Raw genomic sequence first — 21,970 nt, forward strand, 5'->3', positions numbered from 1 at the left:
AATGAGGGATGGCAGCATTTTCCTCTGTCTTGGTGTAATAGAAATCATTTTGTCAAGATTAAGAGACTATAGAGTCTATGTAAAGAATGTGAATCAGCTTAGAGTTTAGGGACCCATATCCCTTTCCTGGACCCCTAAATATTGAACTTGATAAATCACAAAACTTTTCTGCTTCTTAAAATGATAGGAAAAATTATCTTCACAAAGGGGATGATTAAACAAAATTAGAGATTTGATTCAATGAAATACGTTTTTGTTGAATATCTATTTTGCCCATACCCTGTCTAATGAGACCTTGATAATCTAAAATGGAGATGTGATGTGTTTATTCTCAAGGAGGCCAAACTTTGCTGCAGGAGCCAACACTAGTGCCCATAAATTTTGGGATAACTTAGGATGAAACATAATCACATGGCAAAATATGTAGTGCTGGTTATATACTTAACAGAACAGGAAGGAGAGAAATCGCTGTGACTATTGCCTTTGGCTCGGTGCAGAAGGAAACTTGATCTGAGTTATGGAGGTGGTCAGAGTTTAAAAGTCAAAAAGGATGGAGAAAAACATAGTGTGAATAAAGGCACAGAAGCAATTATAGAGTGTTTGAGGCCAGTGAAATGTCTCATTTCACTGAGGTATGAAAACCCAAATTGGTGAATAGTGGGAGTAAATCTGGACAGGCAACTTGGGCCAAATCAGGAAGTGTATCTGGCACTTCCAGATACACTGAACTTGTCATAGTGAATCAGTGGAAAGTTTTGGAGCAGGAAAGAGAAGAGACAGGTGAGATTAATTGGGAGGGGGTGTGCTGGAAGTTTTGAATGAAAGAACAATGAGAGACAAAGAGTTCAAGGAGAAACTTAAGTGATGGGAGAGGAGAGATAGATACCTCAGAAGGATTCTCATAGCATTCGGTGGTTTTGGTTATAAAGAAAGTGGGGAGAGGAGAGTGTAACATGAATATAGGGCTTTCAATTAAGAGCCTGAGAAAATGACACTTTTTACTGACAGAAATAGGTTACAAGGAAAGAGAGACAATAGTTAGGCCTGTTTTGAAGAGGTCAAAACTCAGGCAAAATTGAGATAATCAGGTGAGTGTGCTCTGGCAGTAAGGTAAGAAGATTGAATTCAGAGATGATTGAGTGCTAGATAGATTTTAAATACAATTGTAATACTTTGGAGGAACTGCTGCCAAGAAGTGGAATCTATTTCCTCAACTCTTGAATCTGGGATGGGCTTCTGCCTTGCTTTGACCAACAGAATGTGATGAAAGTGGCATTCTCTGAGTTCCAAGCCTAAGCCATAAGAGATCTTGCAGTATGCTTGCTTGCTTAGAACCTGGTGATTGCCATGAGAACACGTCCAGGCTAGTTCACTTGATGACAAGTAAGGGGCCCAATTATCCTCATTTTTCTAATCATCACATAGTTAATCCTTAGAAAGAACAACCACCTTATTAATCAGAGAATGACCATAGATACACGAGTGGGCCCAGTCAAGATCAGCAGGCATGCTACCCAGCTAAGCTCAGGCCAAATTGCTGACCCACAGAATCATGAGTTAGATAAATAATGCAGTTTTAAGCCATTAAATTTTGGGTTGTTTTGTTATGCAGCAAAAGCTAATTGATACGTAAACTACAAGAGAAGGTGTCAAGATAGCGAAGCAGAGAATAGTGCCATCAAAGTAAACTACATAAATTCAAGGAGGAATTAATTTTGCTAGCAGATTTCTGAGACTTTATTAAATGCAACAATTTAATTACTTTATCATATATCAAAAGCAAAGTTTAGTGCCCCAGATACCCAGATTTTCATAATAGGTGAATGAATACCTAGGATTAGGAAGACAAGGTAAGAATAAAATTAATTAAGAATCTGGGAAAGAGATTAATTCAAAAGAAGAGGGTTAGAAAATTCTATCGTTTCAAGTAAACAAAGGCAAAAAGAGTAAATCAATATCAAATTTATCATGTCTGAGTTATCAGTAATATCCAAAGCACCACCCAAGATTAAGGTAATCATGTAGTCTTACACTTTTAAGGCATGAGCTCAGACAAAGCAGTCAGGTCTTCTCCCTTCCTGGACCAAAGTTTGCTAAAGATTCAATGTGTCTATAATATGGTTTGAGCTCTGTGCATCTGTATAATTTTTCAGATGACCTTCTCCCTCTTTTGTAGGTAATACAAATTAGAATTTTTCTCCACTGAGACTTCTGATCTTTCTCTAAGTACACAAATTTAATTTTCTTAAACTGCAGTTCTTTTCACTTTTTCCTGTTTTCTAAACAATAAAATCAGTTTGTTAGGTGTTGCAGCACTTGAAGATCTCTTCAATCTTATTTTGACCTAATTTATTTCAGCAGATGCAAGACAAATCCTGAAGAGCTCATTAAAATGAACCTTCTGTACTTCTCAGTGCTAATGCTTATTGGTGAGACATAAATGTCCTAGAAAGTTCTAGGGGAAAAACAATGACATCTTAAGACTGTAACGAATAAAAAATAAAAAAAAAATCATTATAAGTGGAAATCTAAATTCAATAGAATGGCAAGACTAGAATAAAAAATATCGGTTGACTGGAATTGAAAACTATCCTTGTGGGAGGAGGAGTCAGAGTTTACTCAAAGAGAAAACACTGAGGAGTTCATCAGGAAGTTAATTCTTATCTTGGGAGAAGGAAAACAAGAGGGTTTTAAGTATGTATCACAGTGCCAGATAACTTCCCAAGAGGTACTTCAAGGCAAGCTACAAAAAGCATTCTTAGCTTGGAAGATGATAGCCCCATTTGGGGAGAAACAGGCAAAGCTTATGACTATAAACAGCTCCTTCTTACCACTCAGTTAGGCCCCCCACAAGACAGCCCAGTTCAGAGGCCCCTCTGCAAAGAGGAGAGCTTCCCTGGACCCACCAACTCTGACAGAAAATAAAAGGCAGTTTTTGTTGGTGTATTCGTGTTTGGTCCTCATTTGAAGCGGAACACTTCAGTCATCCCAGGATGGATTTGAGGACGAGGACTTAAAGCCATGGGGGTGGGGAGAAAACAAGAAACTAGCCAGGATGAAGAGTGGGTTCACCAGGAGGATGGCACAAGTGGCAAGACCTCAGGAAAAGAGGTGTGATCATGAATCAAATCTGCTCCTTTCCAAACAGTTTGTGCAGCAGTTAAGAGCATGGATGGTAGGTTCAAGCTCACCTAGGAGTAAAGCTTACACCATCACTTCCTAGTTCCACATTCTTAAATTTCTAAACTCATCAAGCCATCTGTTTTCTTCTTTGTAAACTGAGGAGGTGATCCCTGTCTCACAGGGCTGTTGTGAAAATTCAGTGATTAAATGTATTTAACGTAGTCTACCTTGTGCCTGAAGGGTTAAAAAAAAATGGAAACTGTAACTCTTACCCCTCCAATCCCACTCCCATATCCTTCTGATCAATTTCATCAAATTATTTACTCTTCACCCAGCACGTTGGCCTGGAGAGGCTTAAAGGTACTGATGCAACAGAATGCTCCTTGCTCGGAGTGTGAATTCTAAATGATTGTCAGTTATTCAACAAATATTTGCTTAAGGGCCTACACTATGCCAAATACTGTATATTAGACACTAGGGAGAAATATGATTTGGCAGTGTCCCCACCCAAATCTCACCCTGAATTCCCACATGTTGTGAGAAGGACCCGGTGGGAGGTAATTGAATCATGGAGACAAGTCTTTCCCCTGCTGTTCTCATGATAGTGAATAAATCTCATGAGATCTGATGGTTTTAAAAAGAGGAATTCCCCTGCACAAGCTCTCTCTCTCTTTGCCTGCCACCATCCATCTAAGATGCGATGTGCTCCCCCTTGCCTTCTGCCATGATTGTGAGGCCTCCCCAGCCATGTGGAACTGTAAGTCCATCAAACCTCTTTCTTTTGCAAATTGCCCAGTCTCGTGGAAGGCCTTTATCAGCAGTGTGAAAATGGACTAATACAGGAAGAAAAGAAGGGCCTTGATACTAGAGGTCTGCTTTGGAATAAACTTAATGGAAACAGGATAAAGCAGTTGACATTTGACTTTGAGAACATTTGAAGATACACGCGCACACACACACACGCATACATACAAACACACACACACACACACACACACAAGACTGTGTACAGAAGCAAAACCAGAGAGGAAAACTGGGAACTTTTTTAGGCTTAATATAATTACCTTACTGTATGAGTAAACATATAACTCAACTGGTGGCTTCAGTGGACTTGGATGCACCAAGTTTCCATGACTATTCAGCACGTTGTGGATATTAGGAAGTTTTTCTTTTAACAGAGAAACTAAAGAACGGTGGTTAATCCAACAAGTGAATGAGTGGAATTTTTAAAGAGCTTCTATTGTGCTTGCAAATTATAAAATGTTATTATTTTCTAGCTCCAGATCCCTGGAATCTTGATATACTCTTATGTTTAGCTCCAAACCAACTGCATGTGGCAGACAGTAGGGTTACCCATGATAAACTTGTATCGGTTTTAGCTTTCAGAACCTGGAAGAATGAGGCTGAAGAAAGATGCTTTCAGAATGTTACCATCTTAAAAGTTACGGTTACAGGGAAATCTGTCCTTCAATTATCCTATTATTATTTACGAACTAATTTCTTGTTAACCGATAACCTTCAACTAGACTTGTCAACTAAGTTGACACATTTCTGGATGAGCATCTGCCCTGTCAGAACTTTGGGGCCACATACATTAGGAAATGATCTGTAACACCACTTTAGCTATTTGTATCACTATCGAGGATGGCCGAACATCGTAGGATGTTTCTTATTCCTTCCCAAATTTCATACTCCAAACATAGTTGGGGGAAAAATGTAGTAGCATGTGCATGTGAAAGAAGCCAAAGGCATGACCAATTATGATAGCACAAAATGTCATTATTTCACTGTAGAAAGTAGAGTTTGAATAGTGTAATGTGAATTTTAACTTCAATCTAAGGAGACTGGAAAATTAATGAGGCCATTCTAGAGTCCAGATATGGACAATCCTCTCTTGAAGCCCAGTGGTATTCTGATTGTCCCGTAAGAGTTATAATAATTATAAATGATATTTTTGTCTCCTTTAACATATTGGCTCAAATATTTTACTTATTAGGTTATAGCATTGTTTGTGGACCAGAGAGAATAAAGAGAGAGGTAACATTTTCAAGGTACCTATTGGACACTTAGCTGCTAGAATTCACTAAACTATAATGTCAAATTAGGGCCAGTAAGAAAAAAATTGTTCCTAAATTAAAATCAGAAAGTATAAAAAAAGATCTTATTTGGAGTGAATGCTTAAACTTTCCATTCTAAAACTTAAGTAAAGTTGAGTTTGGAAAATTCCATTATATCCTAATAGATTTTGCATATATCAATCTAACATTTTCTTGAAGCTGATGCTCCATGGTTCATAAATTCCATTTGCCTTTGTATCATTTATTTTGTTTTTATCCTCAACACCTTCGTATTTAAGCAATGGTAATAGTTCAAACCTACAATAACCTCAACCATTCCTCACCATGTAGAATAATCGCCTCATCACATCACATCACACAGAGCTCTCTGCCACCCTAGAGGCCTCACCTTTGTTTTATGGGAGGCTTTCAAGGGATTGACAAATAAGTAGAGATCCTGTGGTAGAATCCAAGTTGAAAGAGGAGAATGAGGACCTGTGTCTGTGTCTCCCACATCCCTATTAACTAGTGGAAAAATGCTGATCAATTGGAAATGGACTTCCTTAGCCATAGTTTCTCTCCCTTAATGGAAAACTCAATATGCAATTCACCTGTTTGTTTCATGGGGCCATTGTCAGTATTACATAAAATAACGAATGATTTTGTTAAGTATTAAGAGTCACAAACCTGCAATAGTTACACATTCTGTGGGAAGCAGAAGAAGTGGTATTGGTTGGTCAACAAGTTTTGAATCAATTTAAAAATTTTCAAATACTCAGTTTCATTTAAAAGAAAACCTAGAAAGAAAATTTGAAAACTCACAAAGATAAAAATAGTTATTTCCAAAACTTTTCTGTAAGTTTCTTCTGATAAATGTACTGTTTAATTCAATGTATTAAAATATGTATTTGAAAGAACAGCCCATCCCCTTTACCTGATTTGTATTTTTCCATAGCTCTTATTCTATTTTCTGTCCCTCATTTCACCCCTCCATATAGCATATAACACTACTGCATTCCCAGTGTTTGGGCAAGCTCCTGGCACTTAGTAGACTATTAATGAACATTTATTGAATGAATACATTAATGAATGAAGTAACAAGAACTATATGCTAAGTTAAATTAAACATTACTTCAAAAGTTATTCTAAGTAGGTTTCTACTTACAGCAATAATGTTTATATCAGAATACAGATAATTTAAAAATAACTTTTTGTGAAATCTCATTATGTTTAATAACCAATAATAATAGTTATGATTTATTTATAGCAGTACTGTGTGCCACATACTTATTTACATTATAAAGAACCTCAAAAGAGCTCCTCTCTTTCCTGAATGGTGAGAATTTGCTCCTCTTTTCACAGACGAGAAAACTGAGGCTCAAAAATGTAAGTCACTCAAATCACACAAGTAGTGGGTAATGGGAGCAAGGATTTGAACTCCAAGTTTGGGTGGATCCAAAGTACCCATTCCACATTGTCAGTTCTTCCCAAAAGGAGATTAATCAAATGTGAAGTTTAAATGCCATTTAACCTTTGTCTGATAATGACTTTATTGCATCCTTATCCCAGAAACACCTTGGGAGAGATATTCAATTCTCATCTAACAGCCATTTTCTTTTGGTGTTTGAAGACATTATGACACCCTATTTTTGGCATTTATTGCCACTCTGACTAGTCTACTTTTAATCTGAACATCATTTTTAATAAACTCCCCAGGTGATTTTCATGTAGGTGGTCCTTGGACTACATAGTGAGAAACTGATTCCAGAGGTAAAAAAGAGTCTCTGAGTTTCTGTGGAATCTTCCACCCCAGGCTCTTCTGTTGAGGAGTTCCTGACTCCTCTGTGAAGAGAGCTGAGGTCATTTCCGTTGAAAAGGCAAAGAAAATCTGGGCAGGTCAAACAACCGGTCGGTTAGCATCACAACCAGGGCTGGAAGCCTATTCTTTAAACTTGTGCTAGATCTGAGCTCGTCAAATATAAGTGTGTATGCAAATCATCTGGAGATCATAAAAATGTAGATTCCCATACTCAGTAGGTTGAGGTGGAATCTGAGACTCTGCATTTTTAACAAGCTCCCAGGTGATGCCCACGCTGCTGGTCTTCAGCTCACCCTTTGAACAGGAAGCTGTTACATGGAAATAAGCTTAAAGGTTAAGAATTCAACACTCCCAGCACAAACAAAGTTCCATTTTATTTCAAGAACAATTATTGTGGCTCTAATTCAGATACACATAAAAATGATCCACTATTTTTCCCTCCATTTTACCAGTATTTACCAGTACAGAAACCGTATGAGGAATATTTAATATCAACTTTTCATAGGTTGACATGGTGGGTAAGAGCCTAGACTTGGGGTCAAACACACCTAGGCTATACTCTCAGAGTCACCACATACACAATGTGTGGCTTTGGACTAGTGGCTCAGGCTCTCTATATCTCATTTTCCCCATTCTTAAAATAATGACAGTGATCTTTCATGGTGCTGTTGTGAAGGTTCAAGTCCTATGTATGAGGTATAGAGCACGGTGCCTGGTAAATAAAGTGTTACATAAATGGCAGCTATGCAAACTTTTAGCATCTTGTCCTGGTGTATCATCCTCATTCCAACATTCCTGAATTTGCTAATGGAGTCTATGGGTTTTATGGGCACTAATCCTCTCCTCTTTTAACTCCCTCAAAGCATCGTTACAAGGCTTAAATGAATTAATATGCATAAAACACTTGGATCCGTGCCTGTCACATAATTAGTACCCAAGATGACTTAGCTTTTATTTTTAGCACTTACTATAATGATAATTAAACCACTTTTGAGGGATTTTAAATTGCCTCTCCCCCCGACTGGATTGCAGATCTTACACGAGACCATGTTTGTTTTAGTTACCTCTGTATCCCAAATCTTAACATAATACCCAGCACCCAGTGGCTGCTCAGTATTACATAGACTGCACAATTGAATGAACATATGAACAAATGAATGAGTGAGCAAATAAGAAAACATTCTTGCCTTTTTGAAGGGATTCAGAGAAAAAATGTTTGAGAAACACTTTCTTTGAGTGTAAAGGCAGTGGGAGAAAGAGAAAAAAATTATATCAGAGAACTGGTCTGGGGGAGGAAGGAAGGAGGGTGTCTTCCAAATGCCTCAGAAGATGAGGAGTTTATAAATACCACTCAGAGTGAAGAGGTGAGCTGAGGGAAGGAGTCTGGGAGAGGAAAGCCAGCAGATAATGGTCTTTGAAAAAAATTTGAGCTAATTGAGTTTTCTGATCAAATGTGTTAGGAGATGCTTTGAGGTAAATAAAACACGAGAAATGAGAAACCCTTTAATATCCTATAGTGGGCGCTAAGGAGAAACCCAGAGCAGGCAAAGAGAGGCTTTCTCTGAGCATCTGTACTTGGGGAGAAAATTATGATTTGTCAATTCCCCTGAGGAGTTTCCAGGATCATGTAGAGAGGGGAGAGGGTTAAAGTCACAGTGTTAGAAACTGATGGGCAAGGTCCAGGTCCTGTCAATCCCTGCCCCCTCCGCCCTGACTCCACAATAAATGGGTAATGGCAGGACTGATGGGTGTAAAGGGGTCCTAAGAAAGTGGAAAGGAAAATTCAGGGGCATTACTAAGATGAGCTAATCATAGGGAATGGCTTTATACATATTGCATGTGGTTTTATTATAGTTATTCTTCAGTGTTGATTCTCTGTCCCTGTAATTTATAATATGGCATAAATCTCCCCTTGAGATGGAATGACCCAGCAAAGCATTTCCAGACTACTTTAGACCCATCCCATAACTGCAGTGATTTTCCTGGTAGACTGGGGAAATGGTTCCCCTAACCTCAAGCACTCATCGAGGGCATGAAATGAAAATTGATAGCAAAATGGACTTTGACTTACAGAGGAAGAAAATAACAATGCTATTGTCCAGGCCTGCAGTTTCAACAGTACTTTCCCATTTCATCTATGACAGCAGTCCTCTTCATAACTCTGGGAATGTACTCATTATTACTCATAATGGTACTCATTATTTCCATTTTACAGATGAAGATACCAAGGCCCCAAGATGGTAGATGAATTGTCTAAGACCATGCATACCCCTGTGTCGCAGAGCCGGGATTTGGACCTATTTCCTCTCTTTGCAAGTTTGAGTGCTCCGAGGCAATGCAAGTAGAAGATAGTTTTCTTTTTGGGAATGCTGCCAGAGCAATATACTTGAAAGGCCTTTTATCTTTGCAAATGTGCCAAGGGTCTCGATAATTACAGATACCTTTTAACAGCTCATCAAAAGATCAAGGATATGGGCCCACATACAGTGTGAGCCCTGTCTCCTGGCAAAGTCCTGCATCCATCCAGGCTCAGGAGCATGTGTGACAAACCCACTGCAAACCACCACCTGCCTTTTGTGTGTTTTGCATGTCTACTAGTGTTCTAAGAGCCACCTAGGAGGACACGCTCTGTATCCTTTAGTGAGGCTGAAATTTGGGTAAAGTAACCCCCCAAGATGTTTAGGTATGTCCAGTTGAAAAACCAGGAACCTGCCTCAGGTACCTAGACATCTGCTTATAACCCAAAACACATACATTTCTGATTTGAACCAGATCCATATGCTGGCCTTCCTCTGTTTAAAATGGTTCTTCAGCTCACTGGGCTGAAAGGAGATTGAGTTCTTCTGTTGTCTTCCTTTTGCACCAAATTCACCACAGGGCTTGGGCAATTCAACCCATCTTTTGAGGCTTCAGTTTTCTGACTTAAATAAATTAAATTTTAATGGTGTACAGTCACCAGCAAGAGGTCAGATTGTTTGAAGATGTTATCTGCTTCCTGCTTCGATGCTGACTCACACACCTGATCCATCGGACTTCAAAACCCACACTCTCTCTACTGTGGTAGGCTGATCTCTAGGGCTTTTTGCAGCTTTTGCAATAATCACTCTACATTCCCTAAACTACTGGGGAGACTCTAAGAATGTATGTGGGCAGTCCAAAACCACTCAGCTAATAAACGCTGAGTAAGAAAGCCAAGCCTGTAGACCTCAAATTCCCTAACTACTGCTGGGCTGCCCTTATTGAGATGCTTCAAACAGAAAAAGTGTGCTTTAACCCTACTTAACTTTTTCCCCATTAAATAGCATAATTGTGTAAAAAAACACTGGTTTTGGCTGGGCATGGTGGCTCATGCCTGTAATCCCAGCGCTTTGGGAGGCCAAGGAGGGTGGATCACGAGATCAGGCGATTGAGACCATCCTGGCTAATAAGGTGAAACCCCGTCTCTACTAAAAATACAAAAAATTAGCTGGGTGTGGTGGTGGGCTCCTGTAGTCCCAGCTACTTGGGAGGCTGAGGCAGGAGAATGGCGTGAACCCGGGAGATGGAGCTTGCAGCGAGCCGAGATCGCACCACTGCACTCCAGCCTGGGCGACAGAGCGAGACTCTGTCTCAAAAAAAAAAAAGATAAAACACTGGTTTTAAGCCGGGACATGTGAGTGCAAATCCAGGTTTTATCCTTTATTAGCTGCAAGACTTTGGGTTTGTAACCATCTAAATGTCCATTTACTCACCTGTTGAAGGTGATAATATTTTAATATTGTCTTACTAGTTGGCTGCTACACGAATGTGGTAAAGTGTTATGCAGAGGTAAGGGATAGTAATAGTAAAAGGACTTAGAGATGCCTTACTTATCTTTGTTGGCAAATGTTACATATTCAGGGAAAGCAGCGTAAAAACCCTAGGGTAAACCATGCAGCAGAATATCTGAAAGAAAGAAAAGTAGAAACATGATGGGAGGATTTGGTCAAAGGTGATGATAAATCCTGCGTTTCCTGTCCTGGTTCTCAGCCAGAGGCAATTTGGCAATGTCTGGTGGTAATTTTGGTTGTCACAACCTGAGGGTTGGGTGGGGGGATTGCTACTGACACGTAGTGGGTAGAAGCCAGGGATGCTGCTTAACATCTTATAATACATAAAACAGTTCCCTAACAACGATGAAGTATCTGCACCAGAATGTTAATAGTACCAAGTTTGAGAAATCCTGGTCTATTAGAAGTTCTGTGAATCCAGGAACTAGTATATCTTGTTTATTTCTGTGCCGTAGCATCTAGCAGTGTACGTGGCTTAAAGAGGGTACCCAATATATAAATATATTTATTGAATATATAGATGAGTGAATGAATACCCACAGAAAACCAGATAATGCAAGTTAGATCTATTTCAGATTGCCCGGGAAAATCGTAATTTCTTTAGTCACTTTCTCTGTTTATTCTTTATCTTCTTTACTTTTCTTTCCTGTCAAAGCTTTTTTCCCTTCTTTCTTCTCCCAATACTGTCCAAGAATGAGAATGGCCTATCAAATCTGAGAATGCCTAGAAGCAATAAAGAATGCTTATAAGACACACACACTGCAAAACCTTTTCTAGCTCCCTGCTTCCTACCACTCCATTTCAGCAGACAGTAATCACATCAGTAAATAAGTGGATTCACTCTTGTTCCTTCACTGAGTATGAACATATAGGACCAAAAGCACATATTTCCTGCAAATGCCTTACTAGAACAGTTCAATTATGCTTTTAAGAAAACACATCCTGGGCCATGAAATAGAAATGAAGTTGAGGTGAGAAAATGGAAAAATGGAGGCATTTAGTTCTGGGAATGCAGAAATTATATCTATTTGTTCATCACTGTATCTCCCATGCCTAGCATGGTGTCTGGCACATGGTAGGCATCCTTAAATATTTATTAAATAAAAAAATAGGCAGGGCGCGGTGGCTCACGCCTGAAATCCCAGCACTTTGGGAGGCCGAGGTGGGTGGATCACGAGGTCAGGAGATCAAGACCATCCTGGCTAACATGGTGAAATCCCATCTCTACTTAACAAAAATACAAATAATTAGCCGGGCATGGTGGCGGGCACCTGTAGTCCCAGCTACTCGTGAGGCTGAGGCAGGAGAATGGCGTGAACCCGGGACGTGGAGCTTGCAGTGAGCCGAGATGGTGCCACTGCACTCCAGACTAGGCAACAGAGCAAGACTCCATCTAAAAAATAAAATAAAATAAGATAAAAATAGATGACGTCCACATTCCAGACTTTTTCTAAAATCTTCCCCCAATTAAAAAAAAATGTTTTTCCTCTGCCATTCAATTTCTTATGAAGATAGTTTGAATGTCATAGGTTCTGGAAAATCTTATCCATTTTCCTCCCTCATGGAGATCTAAAGCCAGATAAAGATGTGTGGGTTCAACATTGAGAAGTGAGTGTCAATATGGTGACTTAAGAAGTCCTTGAAATAATAATTCGTATTTGACACATACATCCTGAAAGTCATATTTTACCAGAAATAAAATGAGCCCAAAATCTTTGTTGTATCTTTGCCAGTAAGTCTACATGGGGACAATGTGTGGTAATTTGGGAGGATTTAAAGATTCTGTAAGGCCAGGAACCATGGCTCAGGCCTGTAATCCCGGCACTTGGGGAGGCTGAGGTGGGAGGATCACCTGAGGTCATGAGTTTGAGACCAGCCTGGCCAACATAGTGAAATCCCACCTCTACTAATAATACAAAAATTAGCTTAGCATGGTCACACATGCCTGTAGTCCTAGCTACTCAGGAGACTGAGGCAGGACAATCACTTGAACCCAGGAGGCGGAGGTTGCAGTAGGCTGAGATTGCACCACTGCACTCCGGCCTGGGTGACAGAATGAGGTTCCATCTCAAAAATAAATAAATAAATAAATACTCTGTAAGCAAGACTAAATAAGTCCCCTGGGGAATACCAGTAGAAAACTTTTATGCCCAACACATCATTTCCCCCAAAAGACAATAATGACATGATCATCCAGTTAGATTGGCCAACTCAAAGCTCCACGGTAAACTGATTACCTGTGTTGTGAATTAGCTTTTTAGAAACTATAACAAAACATGTTTGGAGTTGCTCCTGAACAATTTTCCATTAGTACTTTTGGCTAGAATTTGTGTTAAAAAAAAAAAATCACAGAAAATATATTAATTATGTAAATCCATTAGTCTGCAGAGTGGAGAGACTGAGGTATTTCCATTTTCAAACCCTGAATCTTTAAACATTTAAAGACACACTGATAACCAAGAGCCTCTTCTAGAAGATTTAGTGCTTCATGTGCTGATTTCAGGCTCAAAATATTCACTGACTTATTTTCTTACACAAGAATGTAACAGGACCACAAACTCTATTTGTACACCAGTCTAGAATGTTTAACGAAAAATACAAGATTAGTCCAAAACTAATTATGTGTTAACACCAGGTGCTTTCTCCATACTTAACAGATAATTTTTAAGTGCTTAATGATCAACATGTTTAAGTACACACATCTGTAGCCAAAGCAAGGGCAGGATGAAACACAGGCAAGATGGAGTACAATCCTCAGTACTATTGATTTGGAATTTAGTCACCCCTCTGAAGAAAGCAGTATCTTCTATCTAGGGACTGAAATATGATATACTTTATAAACTTGTCTATAAGATTAGTTTTTAGGGATAGCCTATATTTGATGAACTCTGTGGTTGAGCACAACATATTTTATTAAAGTAAAAGTTTTCATTTGATGGCTGTTAGTATATTTAGAACCCTCATAAATGCTGTTGGAAAAAGTAAATTGATTTGAATTTATTTTTCAGTATTGGCTCTAATACCACACTTTCTGATTAAACCACTCAATTATGACCTTTTTTTTTAAGAACAAGAAAAAGACATAATCTAGAATTGAGGAGTTACCCAAGCTTGCCTCTGACAAAAATGACTACCATTTTGGAAATGTATTTTATTATGTACTGCAGTCTGAACTCTTTAACTAACTGGGTGCCTACACCAAGAGTAGCTCAAAAGCTGTTGCTTATTAGACGCAGCAGATCACACCAATAACTCAATATTGTGTTAACCACTTCAGAAATTGACTCAGTTCTTCCAATTTGTGGTGGGTGGTTTTTGTTTGTTTGTTTGTTTTTAAGATTCCTCTGAGTTTTGGTAAATTTAGCAAAGGTGTTGTGAGCTAGGTGCTATCTTCTAGGAACATTTTCATCACTCATAATCCTTTCTCATAATGCAGCATTTTACAGGCTCACTTTATGACTGGAATGCCCTGCTTCTAGTCCAGAAGCTGCCACTTGAGGAGAAATTTAAACTTATTGATTATATGTCAGTTGCATTTTCCCCCTATAAGATCCATCTGAATTTTATTGGCTCGAGTGGATTTAAAATGGGGAGCTCAGAGCTCAGGTGCAAAGGAATGCATTTGGGGACTCTGAATTTCGACTTTGTCACGCTTCTCAGCATGCTTATTGGCAGCTGTGTTCCTTTTAAAATTACCCAGGTGAGATAGACACTTCACAGTATTCAACCTGAAGTGCTACCTCAGCCCTTTCCAGCTAGCCAAAGAATAGAAATAATAATAATAAAAAAACCCATGGTGCGAGTGAGTAAAGGGAAGGTGAGAATTTTATAAAGCTCTCCAAAAATGATTCAGTTGTAATGGCTTTTTATATTTTACACCAGTGACGAACCAGCTGCCTTGAGATATTGATATTTCTAAGCTATCGTCACGTCTTTATTTTGACTTTATGTCCAAAAACTGAAGGTCAAAGGAATTGATTTACTTTGATCAATTAAAAGATCTACCTTGATTTAGCCACTTCTGCATAAATTTTACCCTAGGTGGGCTCATTTAGTCACACTCACATCTTTGTATCTGTTCAAATTGAGGGGAAATAAAACACATATTCTTCAGTTTCAAAGACATGCTTAGCTCGGAGTCATAAAGGCATAGACTGAGAAGAAGGAGACTACCTTGTATCAAAACAGGGAAAAATAGGATGTTTAACTGTAGGTCCCTGGAAATCATTTCAGTCTAGGCATTTGTTGTAGATTGTACCAATGACAGATGGGAGGGAGGAAGAGCAGGACTCTGGAATGAGCCTGCCTGGTTCCGAGACTCATCCCCATCACTGTGTTTCCTCAAGTAAGTTACATACTTGTCCTATGTCTCCATTTTCTCATCTGTAAAATGGGGAGTTAATGTTATGGCCCTCATAGAGTGCTTATCAAGATTAAAGGAGATAAGCCATATAAAATGCTTAGCACAGTGCCAGGCATATAGGATGTATTTACTAAATGGAAATGACTTTTGCATTCTTCATTATGCTTAAAAGAAGAGAGGAGCTCATTGTGAAATTTTAAAAATCTCTTTATTGTTTCCCCCAAATGACACAAGTCTTTAATCCTTGGAAGAGATTATGACAGATTTTCTAGTTATGGTATTACGGACCTTTCAGAAGTGATACTTGTAAAAACTGTGCACATTGGCTTTAACTCAAACTAAGGATCCTGACCTTTTAAAGATACAGATGCCTTGTTGTTCTTTCTGTCTGGGCCTAAGTATACTTGGAGCCCTAACACTTCTGTAAACCAGGAGACTAGAGGAAAAGGCATAACTTTCACAAGCAGAATGCATGCTGCCACCTCAAGTTTCATTAATTTATATTACTGAATAGCTTCAGATGATGATAAGCTCTGTCTATAGCAAATGACTTTATATACAACCTGTTACAGCCATGAAAGGAGAATGATTATATAAAATAAATTATATAAAATATTAAGGGACGTTGAGGGATTGGATGTGCTGGGGAGGGGAACAGGTGATGTTCCGCGCTGGTGAGTTTACTTAGCAGTAATTGGCAACAGCCCAAGGATAAAAGTTTTTTTTTTTTTTTTTTCAACAAATTATCTGCTAAGATACACTTGGCTCCAGCTAAGGTTTATGTCATCTAAGGCTGATATTAGGCACATGCTTATTGGGACCTGTAATAAGGCAATATAATAACTTGGGTGGGTTTGGGGGATTACTCTATTTTTGAGGCTGAGTTAGATTGATCAAAATTCAGTCTATTTGTCAAAATGAGTAGCTTCACTGGAGTTTGCACAGGGTGTGTGAGTCGTGGCACGTCCAAAAGGGAGTAGACATGAAGGTTAGTGCACTCCCAGACAGGCATTCTGAGCTGTCGTAAGACTACTTCACAATCTGAAAAACTGCTATTCTGAAAAACACCTATGCCTATGAGCCCTAGGCCTGCATGATATTCCCAACTTTACTCTTAAAATCTCTGAAAAATGTACAGTCAGACCTCCTCTTGCTTCACATGCCACAGTGCCTTTAACTTTCATCATAAATGTATTCTCCAGCTCATTTCACCGAGAAAAAGACCATGCAGATTTGTTGATTGTGTAACAAAAAGAGAAGATTAAAGCATCAGTTTGTTTCCATTAAAGCAATTATTTAATCATCTTATCATCTCTGTCAAGAATAATTATATTAAAAGGCTTTTCCCCAGACTTCTGAATTAACAATGAAGAATTCAGACCATCTCTTACTCTCTGAACAAAAAGAACGCAGCTAACCAGGTAATGCATTTAAAAATCATTTCTAGCAATAGTGACTGGACAGTCATTTTGCAGTAGTTAAATTTAATAACAGCTACTTTTCTCCTGATTAGCTTCACATATAGAAACACAGGAGCCCGGACTGGGCATCTGACAGATGGTGGCAGAAATACACAGTGCAAAGAAAGACGAAAGACAAGCAAGAGCCACTTGTGATTATAGCTTTTCATGGCATGCTAGGACTTCATTTAGTGATCTGAATACTTTTTCTAAATTCAGTTCTTTTAAAGGTGCGTGCATCCAATTGTAGGGGAAACTCATTCATTCTACATACAGCTATAAGACCTTATGAAGCTAGCACCTTTCAGCACAACATATAATATTTGGTAGCTGTGGATGGAGTTTAAGTACTTCTCACTCTGACACCGACGAAGAAACTTTAATTAAAATGGTAAGCAGGTTGCAACACAATGAATGTATTTAGGATGTTAAACACTCCAAGGAGCGGGGGTAGGGTAGAATGACAATACATTTTTATAAAGCAAATACAAGTTTGCTTAAATAGTTTCCTTACTATGTTCCAAGAAACCCAGCACATACTTAAACAGCTAAAGTAAGCATTTCACTATCAACACAGCCTCTTTGGTTTTTAAACATACAAATCATAAGAAAGCAAAGTCAAGAAAAAGAGATATTACCACTAAAGATTTAAAAACTGATATTTGGAAAGAAAAGTGTACAATCCAAATGTGCCTATGGAGACACACACATGCACACACATATCCCCACAGCCAGCTGTAAATCAAGATAGCTGCAAACTTACCGGAGCAAATATCACCATACACATTTACAAAAGAATTGATAATCCAACTTCCCTCTCCTGAAAGAAAATAGAGGTTGTCTCATACTAAAAATAAAGCTTCTCTGTCCACAGCACCAGCCACTTGTCCCTCTTTTTATGAAGCAAAGGAGGAGAAGAAGAAAATCAATGCAGAGGGAAAGTGAGATGTTATACCAATCAGATAGCAGCTTCAGCCTCATTTGCAGAGAGATGGCAAAACGGTCATATTATTAGATGGTGACAACCCACAGCTGAGTACAAGAACCTGATACTCCCCTCTGGTGAACGCCGCCTGCTTGGTGGGGAGGTGGCTGCCACCATGGTGAGCTCCCACACTTGGCTCTTGGCTCACAACTGGAAGTGCAGGACTGCTTTGCACAGGCAGGCTGCATCACCAACAGAGGCACCATCTCCCCTTTACTCTGCCAGCCCCCTCCTCCTGCAAGCACAGTGCTTAAAAACAAACTAGGAGATATTTTTTTAAAGCCAGAATTTTGTGTTTTAAGGGTATGGGGAAAAATGATGGTTTTATAAAATCTTATGAATAGATTTGCATAGATTAAGTAAACGTTGATATGTTTGTTAAAAAAATTGCCCTTGTTTTAATGTAAATGCAGAGATGTTATGCATAATCCCCATTTGGGAATTCATACACTGCCCATAAATAATCATTAAGGTGATGTACTAGAAGACAGGCTTTTAAGACTCTGGCAACCATAGAAGGGACAGATTACAACTTGGTTGCTCACTCGTCACAGGAGTGTTACTTAAAGACGTCTCCTGCAAAATCTCAAAATTAAAAAGGCTTCAGATGCTTAAGTGCAATCTGGATCTGCTTTTTTCTTCAAATAAACCTCTGTAGGAAGGAGTTGAGCTCAACTACTCCGAAGGGCCCAAATCATAGCACCTTGAGGCAATGTGTGTTGGGGGTGTTTGTACCAAATTCTTGGAGAGGCTGCCACAGGTGACATGTTCTCACACTGGCATCCTGAGGACAATTTTTCCCCAAGGCAGAGACCACAGCACAGGCAAAGGACGTCTGTCTTTGGGTCCCCACTCAGTGCAGGAATGTTGTCAGGTTGGCTGAGATGTCTCTGCTTTATCTTTTGTACAGCTGGTGATGACTCAACTGAAATGCACATAGGCTGGCCACATTTTTTATAGGTATTAATTTGTTGTTAATTTGAAGTCATTCGAAGTCTTTTATTGAGGTCCCTCTCTCTGTGTCTCGCTTTCCTTCCCATCTCTATCTCTTTGTATCACTCTCTCCTTCTCTCTCACGCGTGTGCCCGCATGCACACACACACACACCCACACACACACTATCACTACCATATCGCAGGCACCACCATCATCTCTCTCTTACTCCCTTTCTTCCTTTTCTTATACACATAGTAACAACTTGGTGGATAGGGGGAGGTTGGGGGACCAAACAAAACAACCAAAAAACCATAATGAGGAGTCAGGCAACTTGGGTTCTAGTCCTGGTCTCCCACTTACCAGTCATGTGACCTGTGCCTGAGCCTTAGTTTCCCCTCTGTAAAATGGCTACACTTATGCCTCATAGAGCTACACTCATAGAGCTATGAGTGGGAAGGTGTGGGGAAGAAATGAGCACTGGGCAAGGCAGTGCTTTCACCTACACTACACACCTGCAAACTGGGCTCAGGGAGTCCAGATCCCTTTCTCCTCCGTCTCCTTTGATCGTCTTGTTCCCTACACCTGAGCTTTTGGGGTGCTTACCAACTCTTCAAACTGTATATGCCCCGTGGCCCCTTTGAAATTCTGATAGGAACCTTTTCCTCTCCACTTCCCTATGGCCACCACTCACCTGCTTATTGACAAATCTCTGCACGTCAGTGAGAGAAGTTACTCAGGGGAGTAAATTAAGCAAGTGAACATATCTGAAGCAGGGAGAAAAAGGCTTACGATCACCAGGCATTTAAGTGAGCACTCAGTAGGCATTTACAGAATAAATAAATGAAGGATTGACTGAAAGAATAGTGTCCCTGTGCTGAAGGCCACAGTTCCTCCAGGTGGCTGATAAGGGGCAGAGTTAGAGTAGGGTCGAAGAGGTGGCAGTTTCCAGCAATGCACCTGTAGGGTAGAACCATACTTAATTGTTTCTTCAGGGAGGCCAGTGAGTAATTCTCATTGGCTTTGAATATTAAGAGCCCTGTTGCAAGTAAAAGGAAAAAAGTTCTGTCTTCTACATAATAATAGCGAACATTTCTTGAATATTTACTCTGTGCCAGGTACTATTCTAAGTGGGTGTTTTTGGTATATCATCTTATTTGAGCCTTACAAAACTTCAAGTTACAATTTTTATTCCAGGGTATAGCTGAAAAAAACAAGACCCAAAGAGTTAAGTAACTTACCTGAAAGTACACAGTCAACACCTGGTAAAGCTAAAATTCGAGCCTAATTGTATGCCATTGTCTAAGCTATTAACTTAATCACTCTGCTTTGGACACCACATGATGGCACTTACACTTTTATTTATTCAGTGTACAGGGTATGACAAATCCACATTTGGATGCATGGACCCCACAGTAACTTCTCAGTTGTCCCCATTATGCAGATTTGCACCAGAGATTAGAAATTGCTGGTGTAGAAAGAGCCCATGAGATCCATGCTCAGGCCCTGCTGGGTTCTGTATGGACTTGGGCACTTTATCTAACACTTGGGAAGATAGGAGGTGTGAGGCTCAGTCTTGGGTTTGCTAGCGGTTTGCTCTGTGACCCTGGGTGTGTCCCGGAATTTGTCCACGTTTCTGTTTTTCTCATGTTTAAATTGAAGGATTTCCACTGAATTATCTCTAAAGGGCTTTCTGGGTCAACTTTCACTAGATAAGGTTCTAAGGCTAATAGGCAGATTCTAATCTGCTGGTTAGGTTAGCTCTTCCTGCCTCATATTTTTTTTCCAGATAGAGCATTAACATTCTCTAAGTCTGCCCTGCTTCTACCCTTCGGTCACCTCTCTGTGGACCACAGCAACAGGCTCTCTTTAGGTCTCACTGCTTCCACTCTTACCCCTAGAAATCTCTATTACCCATGTTGAGCCATTTAAAGCATAAATTAGATCATATCACTCATCTGAGAAAAGTTCTTCAATAGCTGTCCAGTAGGTTTACAATAAGTAAAACCCAAACCCTTTCTCATGCCTTTAAAGTGTTATGCAATCTACCTCTCATCTATTTTTTTGTTTTATTTAATTCCAACCCTCTCCTTTCCTACTCTTCAGCCACATCCACCTTCTATGCCTTTGCACTAGCTATTCTGTCTGCTTGGAACATTCTTTCCTCAGATCTTTTCCTGCCCTCTCTTCCTTTGCCATTCAACTGTTAGTTCTACTTTCTGTTTCGTAGAGTGTCTTTCTTCCCCAACCATCTAACTTAAAAACATCTTTCACTTTCTCCAGTAACTCCTTTTTTTATTTTTGCACTTTTATTGCCTGACACCTTCTTGCTTATTTATTTATTCATTTATTATTGACTATCTCCATTTACTAAGACCTCCACAAAAGCAGGAAACTTGTTTGTTTTGCTTAATACCATATCCTTGGGGTTTCAGAGAGTACCTGCCACATAGTAGGTGTTCAATAAATGTTTGGTGGATAAATGAATGAGTGATGAAAACAGTGAATCAATATGAGAACAATGTAGGTTTGAGATGGTGGTAAAGAAACCTAATTTTTTCAAAGGAGTTTAGCCTTGAAACGCAGAACAGATGAATAAGGGCAATTTATTCATTCATACTAGCAGATACAGATTGTTTTTACCTCTTCATTCAAAGAACATTCTGGAAGGATTGCAAATTTCGGTGTCATATTGATTTAATGGGAAACCATGTCAAAGATGGTGGAAAGCTCCTTTTGTAAACTATACTGATCAGTTGTTTTTTTAGAAGCTTGGGTTCCTAGGGTTTTGTTCACCTAGGCCCACATAGAGCAGCTAATTTTTGGATACTTGCCCATATATTTGTCATTAGAGAAATAATCTTGTCAGCTAGCCACTTAGACTGTCCTAACCTTCCAATTTATCAGACAGCTCAGACAGTCGGCTACTACTCTCTATCACAGAATTGGAACTGACAAAAATAAAGCAATATGCCAATATTTGATAGTTCTTGTTTGAAAAATGATATTCACATTGTTGCTACTGCCTTTAAAATAACATTTATCCATTATTAGATTATTAAAAATAGAAGTACAATGTTTTCTAAGTCAAATATTTATAGAGAAGGTTAAGTAGATTAAAATAATCTGTGATTCTCTGAAAACCTCATTAGCAATGCTAATTTCTAATATGGTCAGAGCTTCAACTGTGACCTTTCAGTTGAACAATGGTCTTCAGACAACTTCAAAAGGATTTTTTTTCCTCTGAATGGAAAAGCTTCTCTCCCCTTTGGTGGACACACCTTCTGGTAAATCCAACAGTTCCTTTCCCTTCTAACTTCTATTTCTAAACATCTAGCCTCTCAAAAGGCGTCCTTTCAGGCCTGTCTGCTGGCCAGTGGGAGGCCTAGCTTGCTAAGCATTTAGCAAACACTGAGAGGAA

The 21,970-nt window shown here is 39.3% G+C and overlaps 1 protein-coding gene and 1 long non-coding RNA gene across 3 annotated transcripts in view; one reads left to right on the plus strand and one right to left on the minus strand.

Moving 5' to 3' along the window:
* Positions 1 to 21,970, minus strand: part of SYNPR (synaptoporin) — a 328,993-nt gene that overhangs the window by 149,085 nt on the left and 157,938 nt on the right. Inside the window, exon 1 of one of the 2 annotated variants that reach the window (XM_011947194.1) lies at positions 17,395 to 17,787. The exons of the other annotated variant lie outside the window; for it this stretch is intronic. Coding sequence (XP_011802584.1) covers positions 17,395 to 17,418 — 24 coding nt within the window. The 5' untranslated portion in view covers positions 17,419 to 17,787. Of the gene's footprint in view, positions 1 to 17,394; positions 17,788 to 21,970 lie in introns of those variants that run through there. 2 annotated transcript variants of the gene reach the window in all.
* LOC105515389 overlaps positions 1 to 21,970 on the plus strand; it is a 130,090-nt gene that overhangs the window by 93,072 nt on the left and 15,048 nt on the right. The window contains exon 2 of the long non-coding RNA XR_001002319.1: positions 16,523 to 16,592. This is a non-coding gene — a long non-coding RNA (uncharacterized LOC105515389). The remainder of the gene's footprint in view (positions 1 to 16,522; positions 16,593 to 21,970) is intronic.

Source organism: Colobus angolensis, unplaced genomic scaffold (genome assembly GCF_000951035.1).
Source record: "Colobus angolensis palliatus isolate OR3802 unplaced genomic scaffold, Cang.pa_1.0 Scaffold26, whole genome shotgun sequence".
NCBI classification, from domain to species: domain Eukaryota; kingdom Metazoa; phylum Chordata; class Mammalia; order Primates; family Cercopithecidae; genus Colobus; species Colobus angolensis.